Source organism: Equus caballus, unplaced genomic scaffold, assembly GCF_041296265.1.
Source record: "Equus caballus isolate H_3958 breed thoroughbred unplaced genomic scaffold, TB-T2T haplotype1-0000016, whole genome shotgun sequence".
Classification (NCBI taxonomy): Eukaryota; Metazoa; Chordata; class Mammalia; order Perissodactyla; family Equidae; genus Equus; species Equus caballus.
The window spans coordinates 10,922,071-10,947,179 of record NW_027222391.1 but is presented as its reverse complement, the minus strand read 5'-3'; the positions used below and the strand labels follow the sequence as shown (position 1 = coordinate 10,947,179).

At 49.4% G+C, this 25,109-nt stretch overlaps 2 protein-coding genes across 38 annotated transcripts in view; one reads left to right on the top strand and one right to left on the bottom strand.

Moving 5' to 3' along the window:
* Positions 1-25,109, bottom strand: part of LOC138922834 (olfactory receptor 2AE1-like) — a 142,510-nt gene that overhangs the window by 11,410 nt on the left and 105,991 nt on the right. The window contains exon 1 of one of the 37 annotated variants that reach the window (XM_070259231.1): positions 221-621. The exons of 35 other annotated variants lie outside the window; for them this stretch is intronic. In XM_070259231.1, the coding sequence (XP_070115332.1) occupies positions 221-242 (22 nt within the window). In that variant the 5' untranslated portion in view covers positions 243-621. Of the gene's footprint in view, positions 1-220; positions 622-6,607; positions 24,587-25,109 lie in introns of those variants that run through there. One more of the 37 variants, XM_070259238.1, reaches the window with a different exon arrangement.
* LOC138922835 (odorant-binding protein 2b-like) overlaps positions 1-25,109 on the top strand; it is a 69,370-nt gene that overhangs the window by 22,386 nt on the left and 21,875 nt on the right. The gene's annotated exons all lie outside the window — the stretch shown is intronic.

The window sequence follows — 25,109 nt, the reverse complement described above, 5'->3', positions numbered from 1 at the left end:
TATCCTTATGTATACAATAAATTTTCTATATATTATATTTATATGTATAAATAATACATGAATACTATTTTTGCTTATTATACCAGTCAAGGTTTAACCAGAGAAGCTGAACCACTAAGAAATTGATAGATACGTAGACATATACATTTAATAGATTGTATGGAAATGTGGCCCTGTGAAAGTGTGAAAGCTGGTTAAGCAGTCTGTGTGAGGCTGTTACCTTTGTGTCTGATGCTGGACATTGATAGGCCTTGTGGCAAGCAGTCACGAAGGGAAGATGGGTATGAAGTGTGGTAGATCAATTGCAGGCTGGAACCCACATGCTTCAGCTGTGACCCTGCAACGTGGACTGAAATTCATGTCCTTTCTTGCTGTCTCTGGAATTTGTGGTATGGCTATCTTGTGGAAGCTGGGGTCCTTCTTCATGAGGCTGAACACTCACACCTGGCCCAGAAGTCACAGATGCTAAAGGAAGGTTGAGGGCAAGGTAGAGCCAATCTCAGGCCCAGATGCTGCTTCACAAGAGTGAGGTGAGGCAGCATATCACCAACTTTACGGTCTGTAAACAACACAGCAGCTGCTTCCCTTCTGCCTCGACATCTCCCTGAGAATCTTTCCTGTTGCTCCTCTTAGCCAGAAACACACAAACGTGGGAACTCAGGGAAATGTAGTTCATCCTAGCCACATTGACACATTACAAAGCGACCAGAGTCCATCCCATGTCAATTTGGTACACATACACATCTCCTTAAAGCACACTTAATCACAAAATAAACAGGACAAAGTCATCCTCCTGCCTAACATGGTATAACTATCCTGCATACAACCAAAATCATGCCAAACATTCATAAAAAACAGGGAAGAAATGCCCATTACTATTGTCCACAGAATGAGTCCTCCTATCCACGTGCTAACCTATTCTGTGGATGTCAGTTAGGACTCTTCCTCAGTCACTCCTGTTCATGCAAATGGACCCACAAACAAGGTAGCCATGGAAGACATGATGGAGGCTACACATGGACTCAGCAACATGGACTTCCACTCACCAAGTTCCACTGTTGGGTGCCCAACCTGCCAGCAACTGAGACCAAGATTGCGTCCTTGATACGGTATTACTATCCAGGAGAACAGCCAGCTACTTGGTGGTAGAGTGGGTCAACTGGATAACTTTCATCGTGGAAGGGACAGTGCTTTGTTTTTATTACAATAGACGCTTACTCTGGATATAAATTTGCCTTCCTTGCGTACAGTTGCTGCCAAAAAACCACCTGTGGACCTATAGAATGCTTTACTCACCATAGTGGTACTCCATGAAACATTGCTTCTGCCTAAGGAACTCATTTCACAGCAAATGAAGTGTGGGAATGGGCCCATGCTCATGGAATCCACTGGTCTTAGCATATTCTCCATCTTCCTAAAACAACTGGCTTAATATGATGGTGGAAAGGGCTTTTGAAGACTCGGTTATGGCAACAGCTGGTCGGAAACACCTCATATGGCTGGGACAATGTCCTCCAGGATGCAGTAAATCCTGTTAATCTGCATCTAATTTCTGATGCTGTTTCTTCCATCAATCAGTTTCTCGGGACCAGGCATCAATAGGTAAAAATGGGAATGAGTCCTCTCACTATAAAATTTATAATTATGATCCACCAGGAAAATCTTTGCTTCCTGTTTCTGCACTTTTAGGCTCTGCTGCGTTAGAGGTCTTTGTTCCAAAGGGAAGTATTTTTCTACCAGGTGACACAACAAGGATTTCATTTACTGATAATTGAGCCTGCTACCCTGCCACTTTTGGCTCCACATATCACTGAATCAACAAGCTAAGGAGGTACTATATACTGGCTGATGTGACCGATCCTGAGTAGCAAGGGGAAATTCAGTTGCTACTACACCATGGAGATAAGGAGGAGCATGTCTGCAATGCAGGAGATGTTCTAGGGAGCCTCTTTGTGATGAAAGTCAGGGGAAACCCATAACCACCCAATTCAGACAGGACTACTAAGGGCCCAGATCATTCCGGAATGAAGTTGGTGTCACCTCACCTGACAAGGAAGCTGACCAGCTGCACACTAAGGGAATATGAAATGGGGAGTGAATGAAGACAGCTGTAAACACCAGCCGTGCTCATGTGAGCTGCTGCAAAACAAAACTGTAACAGTACAGCCCTTTCTTCCTTGTTTTGATATGAACGTTTGGTTCACATATATTAACTAAATATTTTTGTCTTCATCCTCTCCATCATCACCTTTTCTAACATACGATATAACAAAATGGTTAGATTCATATCTCGGTATTTAAGTTATATGACATAAAAGGAGGGGTATGAATCAGATAGGAGTAAATGAATTTTGCCTAAAAACCTAAAAGGATTTTGTATCCTCTTATGGGGAAAGGCACAGTGTCTTTTATATCCTCTTCTTGAGAAAAGGTTAACATGTTTTTCATTGTACATGGAAAGCTTTATCATGTTAGGTGGAAGGAAAACTCAGTACTGTCTTTATTTGGAAGTTAAGAATAGTTTAAAGAAATATGAATAGGTGCCAGGTTGAAACATAATAAAGCCATTGTACTTATGTACTTAAAAACAAACAGGATATGTGTCCTAGGTAGACCTGAGAGCCTTCAAATTATAGATCAGGCTGATAAAACTAGGATTATAATATTTAATCAACCAAATCTCCCAATCAGCCCTGTATCTAATTCTCATATGCACACTTCTCAAAATGAGAGTTGGCAGCCATGGTGAAGCCTAGTGCAAAATACTAATCTACATTGATCCTCAAAATATCCACTCTATCCCTCTTTGTGTTTTTCCTCCTAAATGTTTCCCTAGCTCTCCATGCATTCCACACTATCTACTTAGTTTCTAAAGTGAAGAATTCAGAACAGAACGTATTCTTTAAAGTATAATTTGACCATAAGAAAGAAGTCACATGTATTAACTCTCTCCATATTAATGCAGCCTAGTATCATTATATTGGCTGTCACCTCACACTGTTATTTCAAATTCAGCTTCTTGTGGACTAAGGGCCCAAATCTTCCGCATTCCCCCTGATCGCTCCAGCCCTAACCAGACATCCACACATTTCCCTTTTACTAAAATATTCATATATTTCCTATCTCTTTCCTCATTTTTTTCCCATTTTTCTCTGTAAATCTCTGTAGCGTAACTTTTCCATCATCTGATTCATGTCGTCTCTCTTTCTGCCCCAGGTAGCTTTTATAATAATTTCCCATTCCAATTTGCAGCTCTCAACTGGCTTTTTTTTCCTCTGCCTCATCAGGCAGCTTTCCTCATGAACTGACTAATATCACCTTCATATTTAAGGAATGAGGACATAAACTGACAATGTCAGAGTGTGCGCCAGTTTCTGAAAAGGATTTCATGGATACCTGAAACACCAACATTACCTTACCTGAAATTTCCTCTGCAGAGGCTTGTGGGCAGAACAAGTATAGAAGTGAAATAGAGAGGCCAGGATAGGCCCACGCTGACTCACACATTGGCTATTGGTCATCCAAACAAGTCTTTTCTGAGGTGCTCATCAGACTTCCTTCTCTAACCCTGGAACTCTCTTTTTACTGGTGGAATGGCATAGACTATATTGTCCTCCACAGTCAGCACTGATTATGCTAACTATCCTAGTGACAGACCATCATCAAGAGCAAGAGTGCATGTAATTCTGTAAGGCTCTGGCAAGGTATGCTCAGGTTTTGAGCTCCATCAGCACACGCCAGGATAGATTAAGTAACTGGACTTCCTTAACGTCTACTAGTTGGGTCTTTGAATCATGCAAATGCTTCTGCTGCCTCTAAACCTATATTTCAGATGCCTCTCCATTCCAAACTGGCCATGCAAGCTTAGGCAATAAGAATTTCAATTAATGTTACCTGATTAAGAAGCTACATCTAACACCAGCTTAATCATCAATGGGCCTAGAGTCAAAAGAAAATCTGTTTTGTGTTTTCTGCTATTTTGAATCGTTGAAGGCACTCTCTTCTTAGCTTTATACCCCCTTTTCTATTTAATAAAACCAGAATTTGCCTTTAGCACTGGTCTTTTTAGAATTAGCCCCTTCATGACTCCATGAATGTTTTCTTATCAGGAATGAGACTTGGTCTGAAACAAGGCAAATGTGAGGGAAGAGGAGTACTGTCTGTGAGAAATGAATCAAGCCATAGTCCAGAAGACCTATGATGATGTCACCTGAGGCAAATCAAAGACACTAAGTAGATGGCATCAGAGATTCCAACCCAGAGGACACATCCTGAATCTCTTCTGAAAACCATTACTCAAGATGCCAATTACACTTGTATGCACGGAGATGAGCATTCCCAAAGGGCTTTCCTGGACTCAGTCTGTAGAGGTCAGGAGAACTAGTTATCTCAATGAACGTGGCTCTGAAGACAACATGGGGACATCTTCTCTAAGGGTCAATTAACCGTGGAGAGAAATATTCCCTAGAGTCCCTGGCTTTTTTCCATCTTGGAACCAAGTTCTCTGTACTCTTTTTGTATCCAACCCTTGTGAGAAGACAGTGAGAAAGATCTAGCCTCTATTACCCACAAGACACTTTTGAGGTTTCCCCATGTGCCATATCATAGAAGAGAAGTCAAGGAATGGAAGCAGGAAGTTACTGCTAGCATTCCTCACTCTCGCTGTTGGTCATACTCCAATTTTATACACTACATTAATATAACATGTGAAAAGATTTCAGATACAGAAGTAAAATAACATCATTAGCTATCAGGGAAATGCAAATCAAAACTACAAAGAGGGATCACCTCACTCTGGTCAGAATGGCTATAATTAACAAGACAGGAAACAACAAATATTGAAGAGGATGTGGAGAGAAGGGAGCGCTTGTTCACTGCTGGTGGGAGTGCAGACTGGTGCAGCCACTATGGAAAGCAGTATGGAGTTCCCTCAGAAAATTAAGGATAGATCTACCATATGATCCAGCTATCCCACTGCTGGGTATTTATCCAAGGAACTTGAAAACACAAAGGCACAAAGATACTGGCACCCCATGTTCGTTGCAGCGTTATACACAATAGCCAAGACTTGGAAGCAACCTAGGTGCCCATCAGGGGACGAATGGATAAAGAAGATGTGGTATTTATACACGATGGACTACTACTCAGCCATAAGAAAAGATGAAATCTGGCCATTTGTGACAACACGGATGGGTCTTAAGGGTATTATGCTGAGTTAAATAAGTCAGGGCGAGAAACTCAAATTCCATATTATCTCCCTCATAAGTAAAGGATAAAAACAATGACAAACAAACACATAGCATTGGAGATTGGATTGGTGGTTATCATAGGGGGAGGGGGCGGGGGGAGGGCATAGGGGTGATGAGGCTCCCATGTGAGGTGACGGACTATAATTCATTTTCTGGTGGTGAACACGATGTAATCTACACAGAATTCGAAATATATTATGATGTACATCAGAAAATAAATAAATAATTAATTTTAAAAAAAGAAACGTGACAGCTGCATCATGGTAAAGTCAGTTGTTCTCTTTGTCTGTCCACTTTATGTTACACCTAGTGGGACATCAATTGACCAAAAAAGGACTCGCTGCAAAGAACACCAGAATGCCTGAGACTTCCGTGCATCTATACGTCAAAAGGTTGGTGGGCTAGAGCAATGGAACTAGGGAAGCAGCCCCCTCCCCCTCCGAAGGCAGTGGCAATACAAAATGTGTATGCTGCCAGCGGTGGTTCTGGTGTCCTAACCTGAGGAGCACAGCTGCATGCATCAGCAGCCTGAGGCTACAGGAGCAGGCATGGTGCTTGTTGCATAGCCCCTCTTTGTCCCAGCAGTGGTGGGTCGTGCACACGACCTGAGGCTTCAGGACACACAGCAGTGCCAGCGACCCAGCTCCCTCTCTCTCTCTCTGACAGTGGCTCTGGTGTTTCCAGCCGTGGGTACAGCATCCACAGCACAGATATCCACAGCAAGGGTGGTGGTGCTCTGACCTGAGATTTCAAAATGCTCACCAGCGCGGGCCAGTGACCAGAGACTGCAGGAAGAACAATGACATTCGGTTTAGCCCTACCCCACCCCCCACGATGGTGGGGGGCGCCCATGCCCTGAGACTGCAGGCAACACAGCAGTGCCAGTGAACGAGCCCCCTCCGTTTCCCTAGGCAGCAATGACTCTGACCCTGGTCTTTCAACATCAAGGGCTGCATTCAAAATGCAGATACCACTGGCAGAGGCAGTGGTGCCCTGATGCGAGGTTTCAAAAATCACACTTACCCACAACAACAACCAGAGGCTACAGGAGGAGAAAAGGTACTTCTGGCTTCACACCTGCCCCTCCCACAGCAGTGTAAGGTAGCATCTTCAACCTGAGGTGTCAGGAGCCACAGCAGAACTTGTGACACAGCCTCCAGCGGCAGCACCTCTGACATGGGCTCTACCACCATTGGGGGCTGCATACCGGACCCTGGGCCCATGCAACACCCATAAATCCAATGCCTCTAACCCATGTGTTTCTCTGGCAGTTCTCTTTGCCCAGGCAGAAATGCATCTGTCTTGGGTGGCTGTTCCAGTTACCTTTAGCTAGTTAACAAATTATCCTGAAACTTGGCAACTTGCAAGAATTGTTTTATTTTTCTCACTATTTTGTGGGTCAGGAGTTTGGGAAGGGTTTAGCTCGGCAGGTCTTCCGTGGGGACTCTCGTATTGTTGCCATCTGATGGTGTGCAGGCTGTGTCATCACCAGGCTAGACTGGGATGATCATCCAAGATGCCGTTTCTTCTTCTTGTCCTCTTTTAAGCCTATTTATTTTTATTTTCAGTGATTATGAAGACACATATCTATTGAAGCTTCAGGTCATTAAGCCAATGCACTCCAAATTCATTTTCTCCTATGCTGGCTGTGTCCACCATTCCCTCATCCCCTCTAACTTAGTCTGTCTCTTTCCATTTGCCTTTTTCCCTTTAAAGTTGGAGAGAGGAATCAATTTTTCTTCCTTTGGTCTTACTTCCCTTCTGCTTTCACACACCTTTCCCTTCAGGACCTCACATTAGAACTCTCCACACACCTCTTCTCTTCCTGTGTGGCCAGAGCATAAGCGAGATGGGGGATACGAATCAACCTCTTTTGTTCTGGGTCCACTCCTTCCTGCCATAGGTGTTACTAGGAATATAGGACAAGTGGTTTTCCTCAGGAATGCAATCTTTTCACAAGAGGGCAGTGCTTACAGGCTACAGAAAAATTTTCTCCTACAGAGTCATATATCTGCTAATGTGTCCAAACTGAGGATCATTGATAATATCCTTATAGAGAAGCTCTAAGCGTCTGTGTCCCACCTGCAGAAACAGAATTCTTATATAAGGGTCAGTTTAATTTGAGAAATACCTAGACTTTCTCTATATTTTACTAGGAATGAGCCAAGTTTCCTATGTTTGTATGCCAGGAAAGGGCAGGGAATAAATAATCTGTGAGGTCTTTCCTCTCCATTAGATTCTGTTTCACTAATGGTTTCAGGAACAATAGAGTTGGGCTTTCTCTTTTTTCCTACATTTAATCAAACTGCACTTGTCCTATGTCTGATTGACTGTTAATGTCATGATGCTGCCACATTTTGTTTTGCTCATGAGTAAGATGGAAATTCACATCCAAGTCCCATTACCCCTTCACGTTGTCAACATTTATATCAGTTGCCATATGAGTTAAAGTCACTACTTCTGCAGGTAGAATTGCATCTGGAGAGGAAAAGATGAAGTAAGTCCGTATAGGTCTGAAGTTGGACCTCTTCTTGCTCTTTGATGTCTTCTGCATCTGTCTGCCTTTCTATTCTTTTCTTAGTATTTGTCTAATATCTCTCTCATTCTCTGACCCTCTCTTGGGCTTCCCGCGCTTTTTTCTCCACAAGTTTTCAAAATGTAGTTCAGAAACATTTTTATCACTGTATTTGTTTTATGTATATTCAACGTGCCATGTGTAGCTGGAACTGCTGACATTGTTCCAGGATAAGTGAAGTCTAGGGAAATTTCAGCCTCACTCAACCTACTCATTTACGTATCCTCTTTCTCTCACTCTGCCATCTCACGTCTTTGCTACTATTTTCTGATTTTTGTCTTTGTTTCTGCTCTTACCCAGAGCCCTTTAAGAAAGTGACCATTATGTTAGAAATGATTAGATTTGTTCCCTACTTTGAAATATTAAATGAAATGCTTATGTGGCCTAATACATTAGATCCCAAATCTGACCGCTTGCTTGCTGAGCAACTGAATTAGATTCTCTAGGTTAGAAAGTGTGATCTATTTAACTATTCATTTTGTCAAAGACAGAGGAAGTGTGTTATAGTTTTAATTATTTCATCTGACCCCTCTACTAAATCCTAATACTTGTAGGAGTAATATGGGTTTAAAAACATTTTATTAAGTATACCATATATTCAGAGAACTGAACAAATCATAAGGGTACAGCATGATGAATTTTCAGAAAGTGAATCCATAGGGTAACCAGCACAAAGATCAAGACAAACAATGTCACTTGCCCCCCAGAGGTTCTTATTATTCCGCTTTCCATCAGTGTCCCACAGGGGTAACTACTATTTGACTTTGAATACCAAAGCTAAATTGAGCCTGGTTTTGAACTTGATAAATTTAGAATCGTACAGGACATACTCTTTTGTGTCTAACTTCTTTGGCTCAATATTTTGCTTCATGAGATTCATTCCTGCTGTTGTGTTTAGACATTTGTTCTCGTTACTGAATAGATTTGCATTGTGTGCCTATCCCACAGTTTAATTACCCACTCTAATATTGATGGATATTTGGATAGTTTCCACTTTGGTCTGTTATAAATAGTACTCGTATGAAAATTCTAGAACAAGACCTTGGTGGCCAAATACTAGCATTCCTGTTGACTGTATGCTCATTCTCAGCTATAGCAGATACTGACAAAGTGTTTCACAAAGTGGTGGTTGTAGTAATTTACTCTCCAACCTGCAGTGTATGAGAAATCCAGTTGTTCCACTTGTTCAATCTCCTTGCCAAAATTCGGTTGGTGTGTCTGTATTTTTTATTTTAGCCATCATAGGAGGTGAGTGACTCTATTTCAAATGTAGGTTTACTTTGCATTTCTCTGGTGACTAATCATGTTAAGAGCCTTTCATATGTTGATCAGCCATTTGGATGTTCTCTGTTGTGAGTGCCTGTTCAAATGCTTTGCCTATTTTCTATTGAGTTGTCAGCTTTTTTCTTAGTGAGATTGTAAGGGTTCTTAATATGTTTTGCTCATGAGTTCTTTCTTCAACGTAAGTATTGATACCCTTTCTCTCCTCTGTAACTCTCATTTTTAGGCTTTATATGGTAATTTTTGATAACTGGAAGTTCTTAATTTTAATGTAGTGCAATGTTTCTATTTGTAGCCTGTATAGTGTTTTAACGTCCTGTTTAAAAAATCTGTCCTACTCCAAGCTCATAAATATTTTTCTATTTTTTCTTCTAAAAGAGTCTTTACTGTTATATCTTTCACATTTAGATTTTATATCCACCTGAAATTGATGTTTGTGTATGGTGTGAGGTCAGGATCAAAATGTATTCTTTCCATATTCACATCCAACTTACCCAGCATTATTTATTGAAAAGAACATCCTTCCCCTGCTACATTGTAACATGATCTGTCTTATCTGTAGGTGTGCTTCCACACTTCTATGTTCCATTTGTCTGTGTATATAACGTTGTGCCAATAGCACACTGTTTCAATTATTATAGCTTTAGTCTAGATATTTAGCAGTGTAAGTCCATCGCTTTTATTTTTCTTCTCCAAGAGTATCATGACTATTTTTGGCTCATTATGTAAGTCCCTCCACCCACCACCCATAACTGCTTTTAGTTTGATTGCCATTACATTGACTCTATAGAAAAATTTGGAGAAAATTGACATCTCTAAGTACACAGTCTTCCAATCCATGAGCATGTTGCAGCCCTCCTTTTATTTAGGTCTTTTAAATTTTTCTTAAAAATATTTTGTTGTGTGTAATCTAGGGGTCTTCTACATATTTCATCAAATTCAATCTTTCATATTTGAAGCTTTTGCTGTTATAGTTAATGGTATAATTCATAAAGTCTAATTTTCTGTTTGTTTATTATTCCCCTTTTTGTAGGGTCCTTGTAAGGTTTTGGTATCAAGATTTTACAGTCCTCATAAAACAAGTTGGAAAATTTTCCCTCTTACTCAGTTTGCTGGATAGCATTATTTAAGATTCACATAAAATATGGAAGCTGTGGGCCAGCCCCGTGGCCTAGTGATTAAGTTCACGTGCTCCTGTTTGGCAGCCCAAGGTTTGCCAGTTCGGATCCTGCATGTGAACCTACACACTGCTCATCAAGCCATGCTGTGGAGGCATCCCACAGAGAAGCGCTAGAATACACAACTATGTACTGGGGCTTTGGCAAGAAAAAAAAAGGAGGAAGATTGGCAACAGATGTTAGCTCAGGGCCAATCTTCCTTACACACACACACAAAAAAGTAACACAGATTAAAGTGATGATCAATGTAAAGTAAGAAACTATTCTAAGAATTTAAACACATTTTTTTAAAAATACGGAAGTTTGGATCCAGACTGTAATTCTAAATTTTTGTGTATATTATGATGTACATCATAATATATTTCAAATTCTGTGTAGATTAGATCATGTTCACCACCCAAAGACTAATTACAATCCAACAAGACACACGTGTGCCCAGCCACGCCTTTCACCCTGTTCCCTCCCTCCTTCCCCTCTGGTAACCACTACTCCAATCACTGTTGATATGTGATTGTTTGCTGTTGTTTTTGTCTTCCACTTATGGGTGAAATCATACGGTATTTGACTTTCTCCCTCTGACATTTTTCACTTAGTATAATACCCTCAAGGTCGATCTATATTGTCGCAAATGGCCAGGTTTCATCATTTCTTAGGGCTGAGTAGTATTCCATTGTGTATATATATACACCACATCTTCTTTATCCATTTGTCCCTTGATGGGCACCTAGGTTGCTTCCAAGTCTTGGCTATTGTGAATAATGCTGCCATGAACATAGAGATGCATGTATCTGTATGCATTTGTGTTTTCAAGCTCATTGGATAAAGACCCAACAGTGGAATCGCTGGATCCTATGGTAGATCTATTGTTAATGACCTAAGGATACTCCATACTGCTTTCTATAGTGGCTATGATACGGACCCTGATATCAGTTTCCTCACATTAAACCCAGAATATATGGGTTTAAAATCACACTCATTCCTTGCTTACTCTCTGGCTTCCTGGCTCCATAATCCACTATCCTCCATGGAGACAGATACCATCAAGGACAAGCACCTGGATTATCTCCTCCCCGCAAAGAGATACAGTCTGGTGGGAAAGCTGCTGACCAGCAAGGTCACAGGCTTCCTCTTCTCTGCAAGTAGTCTCAAGGCAAAAGACAGGCTGGTGGGAAAGCTCCGACCAGCAAGGCCATATGCTCCCACCCCCCTACCTAAAACCCCAAATAAAAACCCTTCCTTTTACCTTTGTGGGGAGTTTGGGATTTCAGCGTTAGCTTCCCTCTCTCCTTGCTCAGCGCTGTGCAAAAATAAAGTTCCTACTTTCTTCCACCACACCCAGTGTCAGAGATTGGCTTGCTGCGCAACAGGTGAGCGAACTCACATCAGGTTCAGTAACAAATCTGGCTGACCTTTCAGGGGACAGACTCATCTCCCGTGGCCCACTGAAACCTCAGATCTCCACCTGGGGAGGCAGTTTTCCTCCACTGCTCAGAGTCGTCCGTCATCCCGGCGGGTCCCAACATGCAGCTCATGTTCTGTCCACACTGTGTCCAAGAACCAACTTTCTCCAGTTTCCCAGAGCCCGAGCACAGTCTTCCCTGGCCACCCTTCCAGCTAGGAGTCTTTTTCACTGAAGCTGGCCCCTGCCCAGGGACAGGGCTCCTGTGCTTCCCCCACCTCACCGGGCCCTGCCCTCAGGCGACACCACACCCTGCTGGTACGGTGTCCGTCATCTCCTCTTACGCCATCCAGAGACCCGGTCTGCAAGTCTGGGGCTTGGGTCAGCTGCTCCTAAGCTCCCTGCAGCAATGGGAGAACTCGGGAAAACAAGCCTCAGGAGCCAAGTTGAGGGTGGCGATCTGAGGCCAGCAGAGAACCAGGGTTGAGGGCACCCCGGCCAGCCACCAGCCACATCCATTCTGTTTTGCTGATGGTCTGAGACTGCTGCCCTCCTGACCATGCAGCTCCCTGCATGGGGGCTCCCCCTACATCTGCTCTCCCTCCTGCAGGCAGTAGGTCCCTCCCCATCCCCGTGGACCCTGACAAGTCCAACATGGCTCTAACCTGTGTCCCTTCCAGGGTGGAGAGCCATCATCCATGTCTGCTTCATCCTGGAGAGGGACCAGTGCATCAGCGACTTCAATGAAAAGATGAATAATCAGGACGTGCAGATGAAGCTCTTCAGTGGGGTCTCCGTGGGCAGGAGGGGCCTTAGGGACAGTGGCGTGGCTACAAGGAGTGGGCCGTCAACATCAGCCAGCACTAGAGGCAGCTGTGCTCAGCCTTTGGGCCAACAGCACCCTGTGTTCTGATCACAGTGTGTGTGTGTTCATGTGTGTGTGCATCGAGGTGGGTGTGCAAGCCAGCCCTGTCTCTCTCTACACCACCACTGTGAGTCGACCCCTCTTGGTCACTCTGCATCCACCCAGAGGATCCTTCTGACATCCCAGACCCTTGTGGCCCTGCCTCCTCCCTCCTCCACTCGAACCCCACCACCCACTGCCCTGGCCTCACAGAACACATTTAAACATCTCCACCATGACTGACACCCTTTTTCAGGCCAGCCACCTCTAGCCAGCACCCACTGGTGTCGTTCCTGCCCTCTCACTGTCGGTTCCTTCCCCCAACACCTCCTCAGCCCAGTGGGTCTCCGTCTGCCACCCTTGCTCCATGCCCACTTTCCTTTCCCTACATCACATCCTTCCTTTCCCAGCACACACTGAGCTCTGGGACAGCCCCACGCTCCCGACCCACAGCTCTGTCCATTCCTTCCATGGTCCCGGCCAGGTGAAATCCGTCCTGGGAGCCCAACTCTGTGCCTCTCCTGCACCTGACCCCAGCAGTCAGAGGGGCCGAGGCTGGTGCAGAGCGCGGGCTGCTCCCACCTTCACATCATGACTGCAGATGTCAAGGCCCCCAGTGCCGACCATATCGTGCCCTGGCTCCCCTGACTCCTGCCTGCTCTAGGCAGCATTTCACTCGTCTGTCCCCTCCTCACCATCCACCCCTGCTTCCCTGTGCAGCACAAACCTTCACCCCAAACAAGGCTCAGTGCATGGATTGTGCACACTGCAGGCGGACACAGCTCGGTGGCGCAAGATGTGAGTGGAAGCACATATTGCTAGCTGGGAGGAGCCCAGGTGCAGCTTCTGAGACCCAGACTCCCCCAGGGAGAGGCCAGGCCCAAAGGCTGAGAGGGGTAGATACCCTGGAGTGGACAAAAGCCGCACTCACGGACTCTCTCCTCTTGAGCTTCTGGGGGAGTTCGGATTCTAATGGGTCAGGCTGGGAAGATGGGGCTCCACCCAGGGGAGGCTAGGGGCTGATTCAGGGCAACAAGGAGGAGGGCAGAAGGTCACGGGTCCCTGGAGGACAGGCACTGACAGCATGAGCCCCCTCCTCTTAATGTACTCCCCCCACAAGCCATCAAATGCAGGGACATTCCTCATGGAGGGTCTGTGTCAGGGCCGACAGAGCACTCCGGAGCCCAGGGACTTCCACGCCGTCCCATCCACAGAACGTGACTCTCTGCTCTCCAGGGCCAAGGGACCCCCTTTCATGTGGAGTCTTGAGATAAGGGAAACACCCCAGGAGCCTCAGCCACCCAGGCAGCTCCTCAGCTTGGGTGGCTCCCATCCCAAATAGAAAAATGTACAAGGAACAGTATAGAAAGGACCCATAATCCCACCACTGATCTCCAACTCAACTCGCTCCCAGAGATGGTCCTTTGTGTTTGAGGGGGGATCCAACTGGGAAATTTGTTTTTGGCTTTTCATGGCCTAACCGTCACCCTCCCAACTCTCCAGTGTCCTAGCTGGAAGGGTGAACCATCTAGAGATCACCTGGTTAGTTCACCTCCTGTGTTTACAGATGGCAGGAGCTGAGATGGGGAAGGAAGGAGGGGACTCAGGCCTGGGACCCTCCCCTCTGCACCTCAGCATCAGCTCTGCTCTGTCCCCTCACCCTCACCTGGAGAACGTGTCTTCACTGGATCCCCATCCTGCTCCTCCCTCCGCCACTGGCCACCATCCACCAGCTCCCTCGCCCAAACATGGAAGAACAGCAAGAACAACCGCAAGAGCCCTTGTTTATGGAGTTCTTGCCCTGTGCCAGTAAGGAATGGATCCTCCCACTAAGTAAGAGACAGCTTCCATCTTCAAGCCAGCCTACAGATGAAGAAAGTGACGCTTAGAGAGGTAGTCCCTTGGCCAGGGTCTCCGAGGCTGGAAGAGGTTATATCTGGGCTATGCATCCAGGTCCTTAATTCCAGAGCTTTGCACCAACCACTATGCCTTGCCTTGGGACTAATCAGTCAAAAAGGGTACAATCACAAGATTGGATTGGCAATTGGGAGCATAGCATACATACCAGAAACTATGGAAATCATACTTGCATAGCTCCATGAATTACCCAAAGGGAACACATCCGGCAACCGGTACCCACAAGAAATAGAACATGAGCTGCCCTTGAACGGCCACCTGATGCCCCCTCCCAGGTCCCTGCCTCTCCCCCAAGGGAAATCAATATTCTAACTTTCCATTTGTCTTTCTTGTCTTTGAACTCTATTGACATGGAATCATTCTGTGTGTCTCCTTCTATGTCGAGCTTCTTTCATTACGCTTGTAAGATTCATCAATATTCTTGAATGTGGCTGTGGCTGAACATTATTTCTGTATGGTATTGCACTATGAAACATAACCCATTTTATTTGTCCACTCCACCACTGATGTCCAGTGAGTTGTTTCCAGTTTGAGGATATGCCAAAAGATGCTGCTCTGAACATCTTGTATAAGTCTGCTGGCCAACATAGGAACACGTCTATGTTGGGGACATCATTGTTGGGTCATAGACTATGTGCACGTCCACCTCTAGGAGATACTACCAGAGAGCTTCAAAGTGGATGAAATAGTTTACCCTCACAGCTGTGTATGAGAGTTCTAGTTGCTTCACAGCCTCATTAACACTGGCTGTTGTCAGAGTTTTTGATTTTGACCATTGTGGTGTACATGTAGGGGTATCTCGTCGTCATTTTAATTTGCATTTTCCTCACGAGTAATAATGTGGAGCACCCATTCATCTAATGATTCCCATTTGGGTATCTTTTTTGTGACATGCCTAGTCAAATCTCCTGCCCATTTCTTTTCATGGTGGATTGTCTGTGTGTGTCTTTATCAATTTATAGGAGTTAGTTACACATCCTAGAATCGTCTTTTGTCAGATAAATAAATGGTAAGTATTTATGCCCTTCGTGCCTGCCTTCTTTACTCTCTTAGAAGTTTCTTTAGACAAAAACAAGTTCTTCTTTTTAATACTTTCCAATTTATCCTTTTGTTCTTTACGATTAGTATGCCTTTTGTTCTATGAAATGCTTGCCTGCCCCAAGTTCTTGAAAATATTCTCCTAAGGTACGTGTCGCAGAAGGTATTTTTATAACTTCCATTTGTATTTAAAATCCATCTGGAATTGGTTTTTGTTAGTCCAGCCATTACGTAAAAACAATTTGGAGTTTTCTCCAAACATTAAAAGTGGAACTGTCATATGATGCAGCAATCCCACAGCTGGGGGCACATCGGAAGATAACAGAATCTATGTCTTGAAGTAACTTCCGCACTCATGTGTGCACCACAGCATTTGTCACAACAGCCACCACAGGGAGCAAACCACGGGGCTATTCATGGATGAAGGGACAAAAAAATGCGGTGCATCTACACAACTGTATATTATTCAGCTTTCAAAAAGAAAGAAATCCTGCCTTTCCTGACAACGTGGATGTACCTGGAGGACATTATGCTGAGTTAAATAAGCCAGACACAGAAAGGGAATTACTGCATCGTCTTACTTATATGTGGAATCTGAAAAACTCAAATTCATAGAAACAGACAGTAGAATGGTGGCTCCCAGGGAGCGGGGGTGTGAGAGGGGAACGAGGAGATGTTGGTGAAAAGGTGCAAACTCTCAGTTAGGAGATAAATAAGCTATTGAGATCTAATATACAAAAAGATGACTATAGTTAATAATAATGTATTCTATACCTAAAAGTAAGTCATGGATAAAATGATTAGAAGATGCTATATCATGCAAACATTAAAAACTGTAACTGTGAAAAGTGTACCAACATGGGGGTGGTCCCATGGCCTTGTGGTTAAGTTGGGCGTGCTCCACATCAGGGGTCTGCATTTGGTTCCCCGCTGCAGACCTACACCACTTGCCAATGGCCGTGCTGTGGTGGTGACCCACATACAAAACAGAGGAAGACTGGCACAGATGTTGGTTCAGGGCAAATCTCCTCAGCAAAGAAAAAACATTCTACCAACATGGAAAAATGGTTTCTGTAATTTGAAATGATAAAACAAGCATAGAAAGCCACATCTAGGTTAAGACTGCAGTGTAAATGATGGACACATAGGGAGAAGGACTGGGGGAAAACAGGAGACAATGAGGCAAAGACGGCTTCATGTGGTGGTGGGATTGTTGAGGACTTACATGAGATTTCATCTTAAATTTAATGGCCCTCCCTCAGACAAATATCAGAGACAAAAAGATTCAGCATACAAGGCTGAGAAAGCTTGTCGCTCATTCTTCCCTTCATTGATCACATTCTTCTCAAATCAGCTACAGTTGAGCTCCCTTTAGGTGGCCCCTGTGTCTTCTTTGAAAGCGTCAGGCAGTCTCCTGTGTCTCTGAAGAGAAAGGCTCAGAACTCCTTTGTGGAGGGGAGGCTCTAATCCCCCGTCCAACCCTCTGGCAGTTCCTGTCCATGGGAGCTGGGGCTGAGGGGAAATGGACCGCACAAAGAGAACTGTTCCCCAGGAAGTGATGGGAGAGGGAAGAGTGAAAGGAAGGCAGGTGGTTCCAGCCCCTGAGAGCCCTACAGCTCACAGCTGCATACGGCCCCTCCCAAGGGGGTGTGAGGGCACTATCTGTTTGTCCATCTGTGCCCCATCCACTAGAACAGACTTCTCCTCTATCCCTCAGCAACAGCCTATGGTCCTGACCACACGCAACCTATCAGACAGAGCGGAGGTTCATGAGAAGAAGTCTCTGGAAGCCCAGTGTCCTAGTCGATGGACCCAAAGCACAGTAGCATTCCCTCATGCTCCCTGATGGGGCCGGATCCAGGCAGGCTGCCCCACACGGCCTCCACATCGGATTCTTTCTCAATCGACTGCAGCCTGGCTTCTGTGCCACTGCACAGAAAGTGCTCTTGCTAAAGGAGGGTGCCCGACATCCTAAGGAGCAAACTCGAGAGCTCCTCCATCCCACTGCATCCCTGAGGAAACACTCCCTCCTCCAGGAGACTTTCTCTTCCCCATCCATCTCTTCCTCCTCTCTAATAACTTCCAATCTGTGTCACTAGCTCAGCCTCTACTCCTTACCCTTCAGTGCTGGAAGCCTTCTCCAAGGTCTGTCTTCTGCCCTCTTCTCTCCTCACTATTTACTCCCCTGGGAGGCAGCATCTGTTCCCAAGACTTTCACTCTCGACTATACACTGTTATGTCCGGTCCCCAAAAGTCTACTGAGTTCCAGATCTATTTTTCTACAGCCTAATGAAAAGCACCTTTAATGACTGCTTACCATGCCTGCCACTGTGCTAAGACAATATCCAAGACCATCTAACAAGAAACTGAATCTCAGAGAAGGTTGGTAAGTTGTCCAAAGTCATCCAGTTACTATTTGGGGAAGCAGGGACGTGAACTCGCATCCATGTGACTTTGAAGCCTGTGCCAGAAGCACTACACTCTACCGCAACCCTAAAAGCAGATACACTCTCTACCTCCTCCTCGCTTCCCGCTCCCACCCAGCCCAAGCCCATTCCTCCTCTGGGACTCCCCGATCTGGGCTGAGAACATCAGCAGCAGCTCTTTGGCCTGTGGAGTCATGCTCGACTCCCTCTAGCTCACTCCATCCATCGAATCAAGCCCCAAATCCAGTCAATTCTCCTTACACGTCTCCCCACCTGTGTCTGCCGCCCGCAGCTCCCCAAGCGGCCTTCACCACCTCCTCCCCCAACTCCACAAAATCCTGCATCACTCACTCTCCACCTGTCCTCCAGCCTCTCCCACACCACTGCCCTGGAAGCAGATCAGACTCCAGCAGCCCCACATGCTCTCAGCAGTTAAAGCCTGCCCCTGCCCCTCCCCTTCGCCATGGAACCTTTCCTGCCACCCATCCCCAGTCTACCTGGTAAATTCCCCTGCCACCTCCCCCACGATGCCTTCTCTCTCGTGTGTTCCACCCTGGGAGACTTACCAATTCCTCTTTTGCTACTCTCACAGCACTTTCTGTTTGCATTCACTTATGGATTTAAGTATTGACTATGGGTACCTACCATGTGCCAGGCACTGCCCCAGGGATGGAAATAAAATGGTGAGCAAGACAAAGGCAGCCTGGAACACACACAGTGCTGGGATACAGTCTGGCGCAGCTAGTTTTTTTAAGCTTTTTCTGCCACAAGAGTGTCATTCCCCCCCAAACATTATCCCCTGCACAGGCTCCTGCAGGAGAACTGTGGCCAAGTGAGGCCCCACCATCCATGCAGGAAGAGCCGTCCTTGCACAGGATGCTGCAGGAAACCTGCCGCCAGCTGAGGCCCCACCATCCATGCAGGGAGAGCCATCCTTGGAAAGGCTACTGCAGGACACCGGCAGCTGGCTGAGGCCACACCATCTGAGCAGGGATAGCCATCCCCTGCACAGGCTCCTGCAGGAAATCTGCAGCCGAACGAGGCCCTACTATCCATGCAAGGAGAGCCATCCTTGCAGAGCCTCCTGTAGGAGACTTGCAGGGGCCTGAAATCCCACCTTCTGTGCAGGGAGAGCTATCCTTGAACAGGCTCCAGCAGGAAACCTGCCACAGGCTAGCCACCACCATCCAAGCAAGGAGAGTCTTCTGCAGACTCTGGCAGGAGACCTGCAGCTGGCTGAGTCGCAACTAACTGAGCAGGGAGAGCCATCCCCTGCACTGGCTCCTGCAGGAGACATGCAAGCAGCTGAGGACCCATCCTCCATGTAGGGAGAGCCATCCTTGCACAAGCTCCTGCAGGAGATCTGCAGCCGAACGTGACCCCACCCTCCATGCAAGGAGAGCCATCCTTGCACAGGCTCTTGCAGCAGATCTGCGGGGAAATGAGGCCTCACCATCCATGCTGGGAGAGCCATACCCTGCACAGCCTCCTGCAGGAGACCTTCTGCCAGCTGAGGCCCAACCATCACAGCCAGGGGACCCCTCCCCTACACAGGTTCCTGCAGGAGACCTGCCACCGACTGAGGCACCACCATCCGAGCAAGGAGAGTCATCCCCTGCACAGACTCTGGCAGGAGACCTGCAGCTGGCTGAGTCCCAACTAACGGAGCAGGGAGAGCCATCCCCTCCTCTGGCTCCTGCCCGGGCCCTGGAGCCAGCAGAAGCCATAGCCAAGGAGCAGAGAGAGCCATCCTCTGCTCTGGCTCCTGCTGGGGCTGTGGAGCCGGATGAAGACATAGGCGTGGAGCTGGGAGAGCCATCCCCTGCTACAGCACCTGCTGGGGCTCTGGAGCCGGCTGAAGACATGGCCATGAAACCAGGGAAAGCCACCCTCTGCCCCAGCTCCTGCCAGTACCCGGGAGAAGGCTGAAGGTGTGGCAAGGGAGCAGGGAGAGCCACCCCCTGCTACGGCTTCTGCTGGGGCTGTGCACCCAGCTGAAGCCATGGCCACAGACCAGGGAGAGACATCCCCCACTCCCCCACCTGCTGGGGCTGTGGAGTCAGCTGAAACCTTGGCTGCAGAGCAGGGACAGCCATCCCCTGTCTGGGTCTTGCTGGAGCTTTGGAAACAGCTGAAGATGCAGTCGTCAAGCATGGAGATCCATCCCCGGTTCCGGCTCATGCCAGGACCCAGGAGCCGGCTGAAGTTGCAGCCAGGGAGCACGGAGAGCCATCCCCTGCAACGGCTCCTGCTGGGGCTGTGGAGCCAGCTGAAGACACAGCCAGGAAGTGGGGAGAGCCTTCTCCTGCTGTGGCTCCTGCCTGGTCCCTAGAGCTGGCTGAAGTGGCGGCCTCGGACCAGGAAGAGCAACCCCCTGTTGAGTCTCCTGCTAGGGCCCTGGAGCCGGCTGAAGATGTGGCCACAGACCAGGCAGATCCACCACCTGCTCAGGTGACTGCCAGGGCAAAGGAGCTGGTGGAAGCCACGGCAGCGGACGAGGGAGAGCAATCCCCTCCTCTGGCTCCTGCTGGGGCTGTGGAGCCGGCTGAAGATGTGGCCGTGGACCAGGGAGAGCCATCCCCTGCTGCAGCTCCTGCCAGGGCCCTGGAGCGGCCAGAAGTGGTGGTCTTGGATCAAGGAGAGCCATCCCATGCTACGCCTCCTGCTGGGGATGTGGAGCCGAGTGAATACGCGGCCATGAAGCATGGAGAGCCATCCACTGCTCTGGCTCATGCAAGGGCCCTGGTGCCATTGGAAGTCATGATCAGGAAGCAGGGAGAGTCATGCCTGCTCTGGGTCCTGCTGGCGCTTGTGCGGCCAGCTGAAGCTGCAGCCTCAGACCAGGGAGAGCCATCCCCTCCCCTGGTTCCTGCTGGGGCTGTGGAGTCAGCAGTAGCCTTGGCTGTGGATCAGGGACAGCCATCCCCTGCTCTGGCTCCTGCTTGGGCCCTGAAGCAGCCTGAAGCCATGGACTCAGACCAGGGAGGGACATGCCCTGCTATGCCTCCTGCTGGGACTGTGGAGTCAGCTGAAGCTGTTGCTGCAGAGCAGGGAAAGTCAACCCCTGCTCTGGCTCCTGCAGTGGCCCTGGAGCCTGCTGAAGTCTCTTCCGTGGAGCAGGGAGAGATATCCCCTGCTCCGACTCCTGCCAGGGCCCTGGAGCCTACTCCCACCCAGACCTTTGTGGAACCCTTCCCATGCTAAGTCTGGGCAGGAGCTCCACGGGGTAGCGGCCCATGGGTTGACAGGCGCTAGAGGGATTGATAGGTTTAGACACCTGAAGACACCCTTAGCAAGTAGGTACTAAACGACCCGCACTGCACACATGGGGGCATGGGGAGGCCCTGAGAGGCACATGGCTGTCCAGGGGGACATCACTGGCAAGAAGGAGGAGCCAGGTCTGACCAGCTCTGCGTCCCCAACGCTGGCTTCTGACTCGAGCCAGGCCTCCTCGGGGGCGGTGGGATGGGCTGTGTTGGTGCAACTGTGGATGGCCGTGGTGTTGGGATGGAGGGTGAGCAGTCAGCGGCCCAGGGGGCCCTTAGGGAGGTCTCGTGTGAGCAGGAAGCCTAGGGAAGGGACCCCAGGCAGCGACCTCACTGGGCCCAAGAGAACTTGGAACCCTGGTCTCTAGGCACCCAGCTCCTAGAGACAGCCCCCAACAGCTCACTCGTCTAGCACTCGTCTAGAAGGAGCAGCATGTTTCTCTGCTGTCTGCCTATCTGCCGGGGCCGCAGCCTCAGCAGAGCCCGCAAGGAGCGCCCTGGACGCAAAGGCGGGCTCCTGTCGCGCTCGAGACGTCTCTGGACGTTCGTGCGGAGGGACACAGAGGTAACACAGGGACGCCCGGGGTGGGCCAATCCAGGCCAGGCCACCACTGTGGTCCCACTTGCACAGCCCTACCTCCCCTCCCTGGGTGTGTGTGTGTGTGTGTGTGTGTGTGTTAGTGTGTGTGTGCATGTGTGTGTGTGTGTGGAAGGGTGGTTTGTGTGAGTGGACCACCGCGAGGAGGAGCAGGCTGATGAGGGGTTAGAAGCCTGGTGGGCCGGGCCCATTCCCACCCCAGCTCATGGCTGATCGGGTGGGGCGTGGAGTGCCGGGCAGCACCGTCTGCCCGAGGTTTCTCCCGAGCCCCTGAGGTCTATCTGTTTCATCCCGGGGAGAATTCTGCGCAGACACAGGGTGTGCCTGATGTGGGAGCATTAGGCGCAGAGGGCAGAAGAAAGAGCAGGGGCAGCTGAGCAGGGCTCTGATGCTTCTGGGCTGACTGTTGGTCACTGTCTTTGCAGAGGTCCATTCGGGACACGGAGTCCAGCTCCCCGAGGGAGGAGAAGCTGGGCAGGAACAGCGTAGCGGCAGGCGTGGGGAAAAGGCTGCCGTCCTCAGGGACTGTTGCACAAGGATCAGAGCCAGCACAGGCCCCAGCCCGTGTGCGGGGAGCACAGTCACATCCAGCAGCTCCTGCACAAGGGCAGGAGACAAGCAGCGCCCCAGGACGGGAGCGGGGAGAGCCAGCCCCTCCTCAGGCTCCGGCAGGAGCCATGCAGCGGGCTCTCATGGAACCAGCGGAGCAGGGAGAGCCATCCCCTGCTCCAGAGCCTCCTGGAGCCCTGGAGCTGCTCAGGCCCCAGCATTGTCCCCGGGAGAGCTCACTCTCCAACCCCCTTCATCCCCAGCTCCTGACCCATCCCTTCCACCTGCTCCCTCACCACGACCTCCCTTCCTCTCCCTGCTTCCCCTGTATGTCTGTGTAGCCGTTTATGTTGCTCGTTTTCTTGTCTTTCTTTGGTCTTTATGTAAATTGTAAAATAAATTTATTTATATTTTAAGAACTCTGCATTTTCTCCTTTTCAAGTGTACAATTCCCGAGCGTTAAGTACAGTCCCAATGCTCGGCCTCCATCACCACTGTCCGCTTGCTGGACATTCCCTTCACCACAAGGGAAGCCTTTTCCCAAAGCGCTCATGCCTCATTCCTCCTTCGCTCCCTGACAATGCCTATTCTGTGTTCTGGCAGGTTTTGGTCAATCTTTTCTGGATGGCTCCTATCAGTGGAATCATGCAATATTTTCAGAAGCACTGATCGAAAGCAGCCGTGTCAGGAGCCTCTTGTGGTCCACAGGCGTGCTGGGGGCGGGGACCCCCACGTGTGCTGCCGGCAGGGCTGCTCTGTGTGCCTGGCCGGGGACAGGAGGCCCGGCTGCCCCGAGGGAGAGAGGACTGGGAGCCCCGGCACACCCAGGGGGGCAGGAGGCCAGGGCTGTGTCCATGCCGAGCAGGGCTGATGCGGTTCCTGCGCAACCCTCACGGGACAGTTGGGAAGCTGAGGCCAGGGGAAACAGGGACCGGCCCTGGGCCCACGAGGTGGGCAGAGTCCGGAGGAGAAGCGAGGCTTCCAGGCCCCTGGGCCAGCTCTAGCGTCCCAGGAGATTGGCCTTGGGAAGGAGAGCCCCTAAGATCCTGGGGGATCTCTGTCCACGCCCTCCCATTGGGGGCCCTTTCCTTTGGGCATCCGCACCTGGGCGCACACTCACTCTCACACTCACACACACTCTGCCTGCCCAGGGTGGGGGTCAGGAGGGGAGTGCACACTGGGGAGGTGACAGCTGGAAAGAAGAAAGAGGTTGGAGGTGGCTCTGCCTCGGCCCAGGGGTTTCCAGTCCCCTAGCAACATGCCCAGGTCTGCAGCATGAGGAGGAGAGATGCCTGACAAGGTCTGGGGTCCTGTGTCCACCACTCTGGGCACCTGGATGGAGGATGTCCCCGCCCCCAGTGTGGAAGGGGCCAGTGGATGGAAGGCCTGAGGTTACTCCTCCGTCAATTGAGGAGCCTAGAGGAGTGACTCCAAGGACCCCACAAGCTTGTAGAAGAGTCTATCGCTCTCAGTTGTCCATCCATGACCCACCGTGCTCCGAGGCCTTGGACTGGGCCTTCTAGTCCCTCGAGGCCTTTCTGGGCAGAGGGCAGCCTGAGCTGTAGGTGGGCTGGGCACCTGGCTACTGCAGAACGTGGCAGAGCACAGGACCCCTCCTCTGGAGAGCAGGACCGAGGCCATCCTTGTTGGAGCCTCGGGGTCCTCATTTGGACGTGGAGTGGAGTCAGTGCCCTGGCTGCAGTGAGGAGGCCTCGTGGGGAAAGTGCACACGCCGGGGCCAGTGCAGGGAGAGAGGGAGCAAGAGAGGCTTCGCAGGTCCCTCACATCACCCCCGGAGCCTGCACGGCCTTCTCCTTTGCGCCCTGGGCCCTGCTGGAACCGCTGCCTCCAGGCCCCGAACCAAGGTGTGTGTTTCGTGGCCTGCTTTCCCGCCTGTTGCTGCAATGCTGGGCCTGACCACCAGGGGCTTGGTGGCCACTCGTGCTCATGCTCAGAGGAGTAACTGGAAGAGGGAAGGCACACTCAGCGGTCCTTCTGGGGGTTCCCCTGGCCAAAGCAACAGGTACCTTTCAGGATTGGCGCCCATGGCCACGATGGGAGGTGCTCGGAGGCGGAAGGGGGCTCTGAGGTCACCCCCTTCTTTCAGCTGCTGTGGGCCCTGCGCTCACTCTGGGAAGGCGCGGTGTGAGCCTGGGGGCGGTTCTGAAAGCCCTCACGCGGCCCGTGTCCTCCAGGACCTCACCGCCTGCAGGGGGAAGGGACCAAGTGAGGGAAGCAAACCCATGTGGAAAAGACGCGCAGGTGCTAGAGGGCAAGGAAGCAGGGTGCTGGAGGGAGGGCCTGCAGCCCTGAGGTGGGTCGAAAGTCCTCTGAGCGGACATTGGTGCCACGAGCAGAAGGACACGAGGAGCCAGCCCTGCACACAGCCGGTAGCAGTGTGCCAAGGGAAGCTCCGAGGGCCAGACACTCGGAGGCGCAAGGGAATCTGGCTGAGAGGAGGTGAGAAAGGAGCCAGAGTGGCTGCAGAGAGCTGGGGAGGAGAGGAGGCTGGAGGGGAGGAGGGCAGGGCCAGACTCAGGCCTGGAAGGAGCTCCTAGCTGTCTAGGCTGGGTGTGAGCACGACCCTAACTTAGTACTCGTAAGAACAAACAGGCACCACCTCCTCGTTTCTCTCCCAGGATCCAGGCTCAGCTCAGCTAGGAACCTCTGCCTCCAGGTCTCCCGGGAGGCTGAGGCTGCAGGCTCAACGGAGGCTAGAGGGGCGGGGG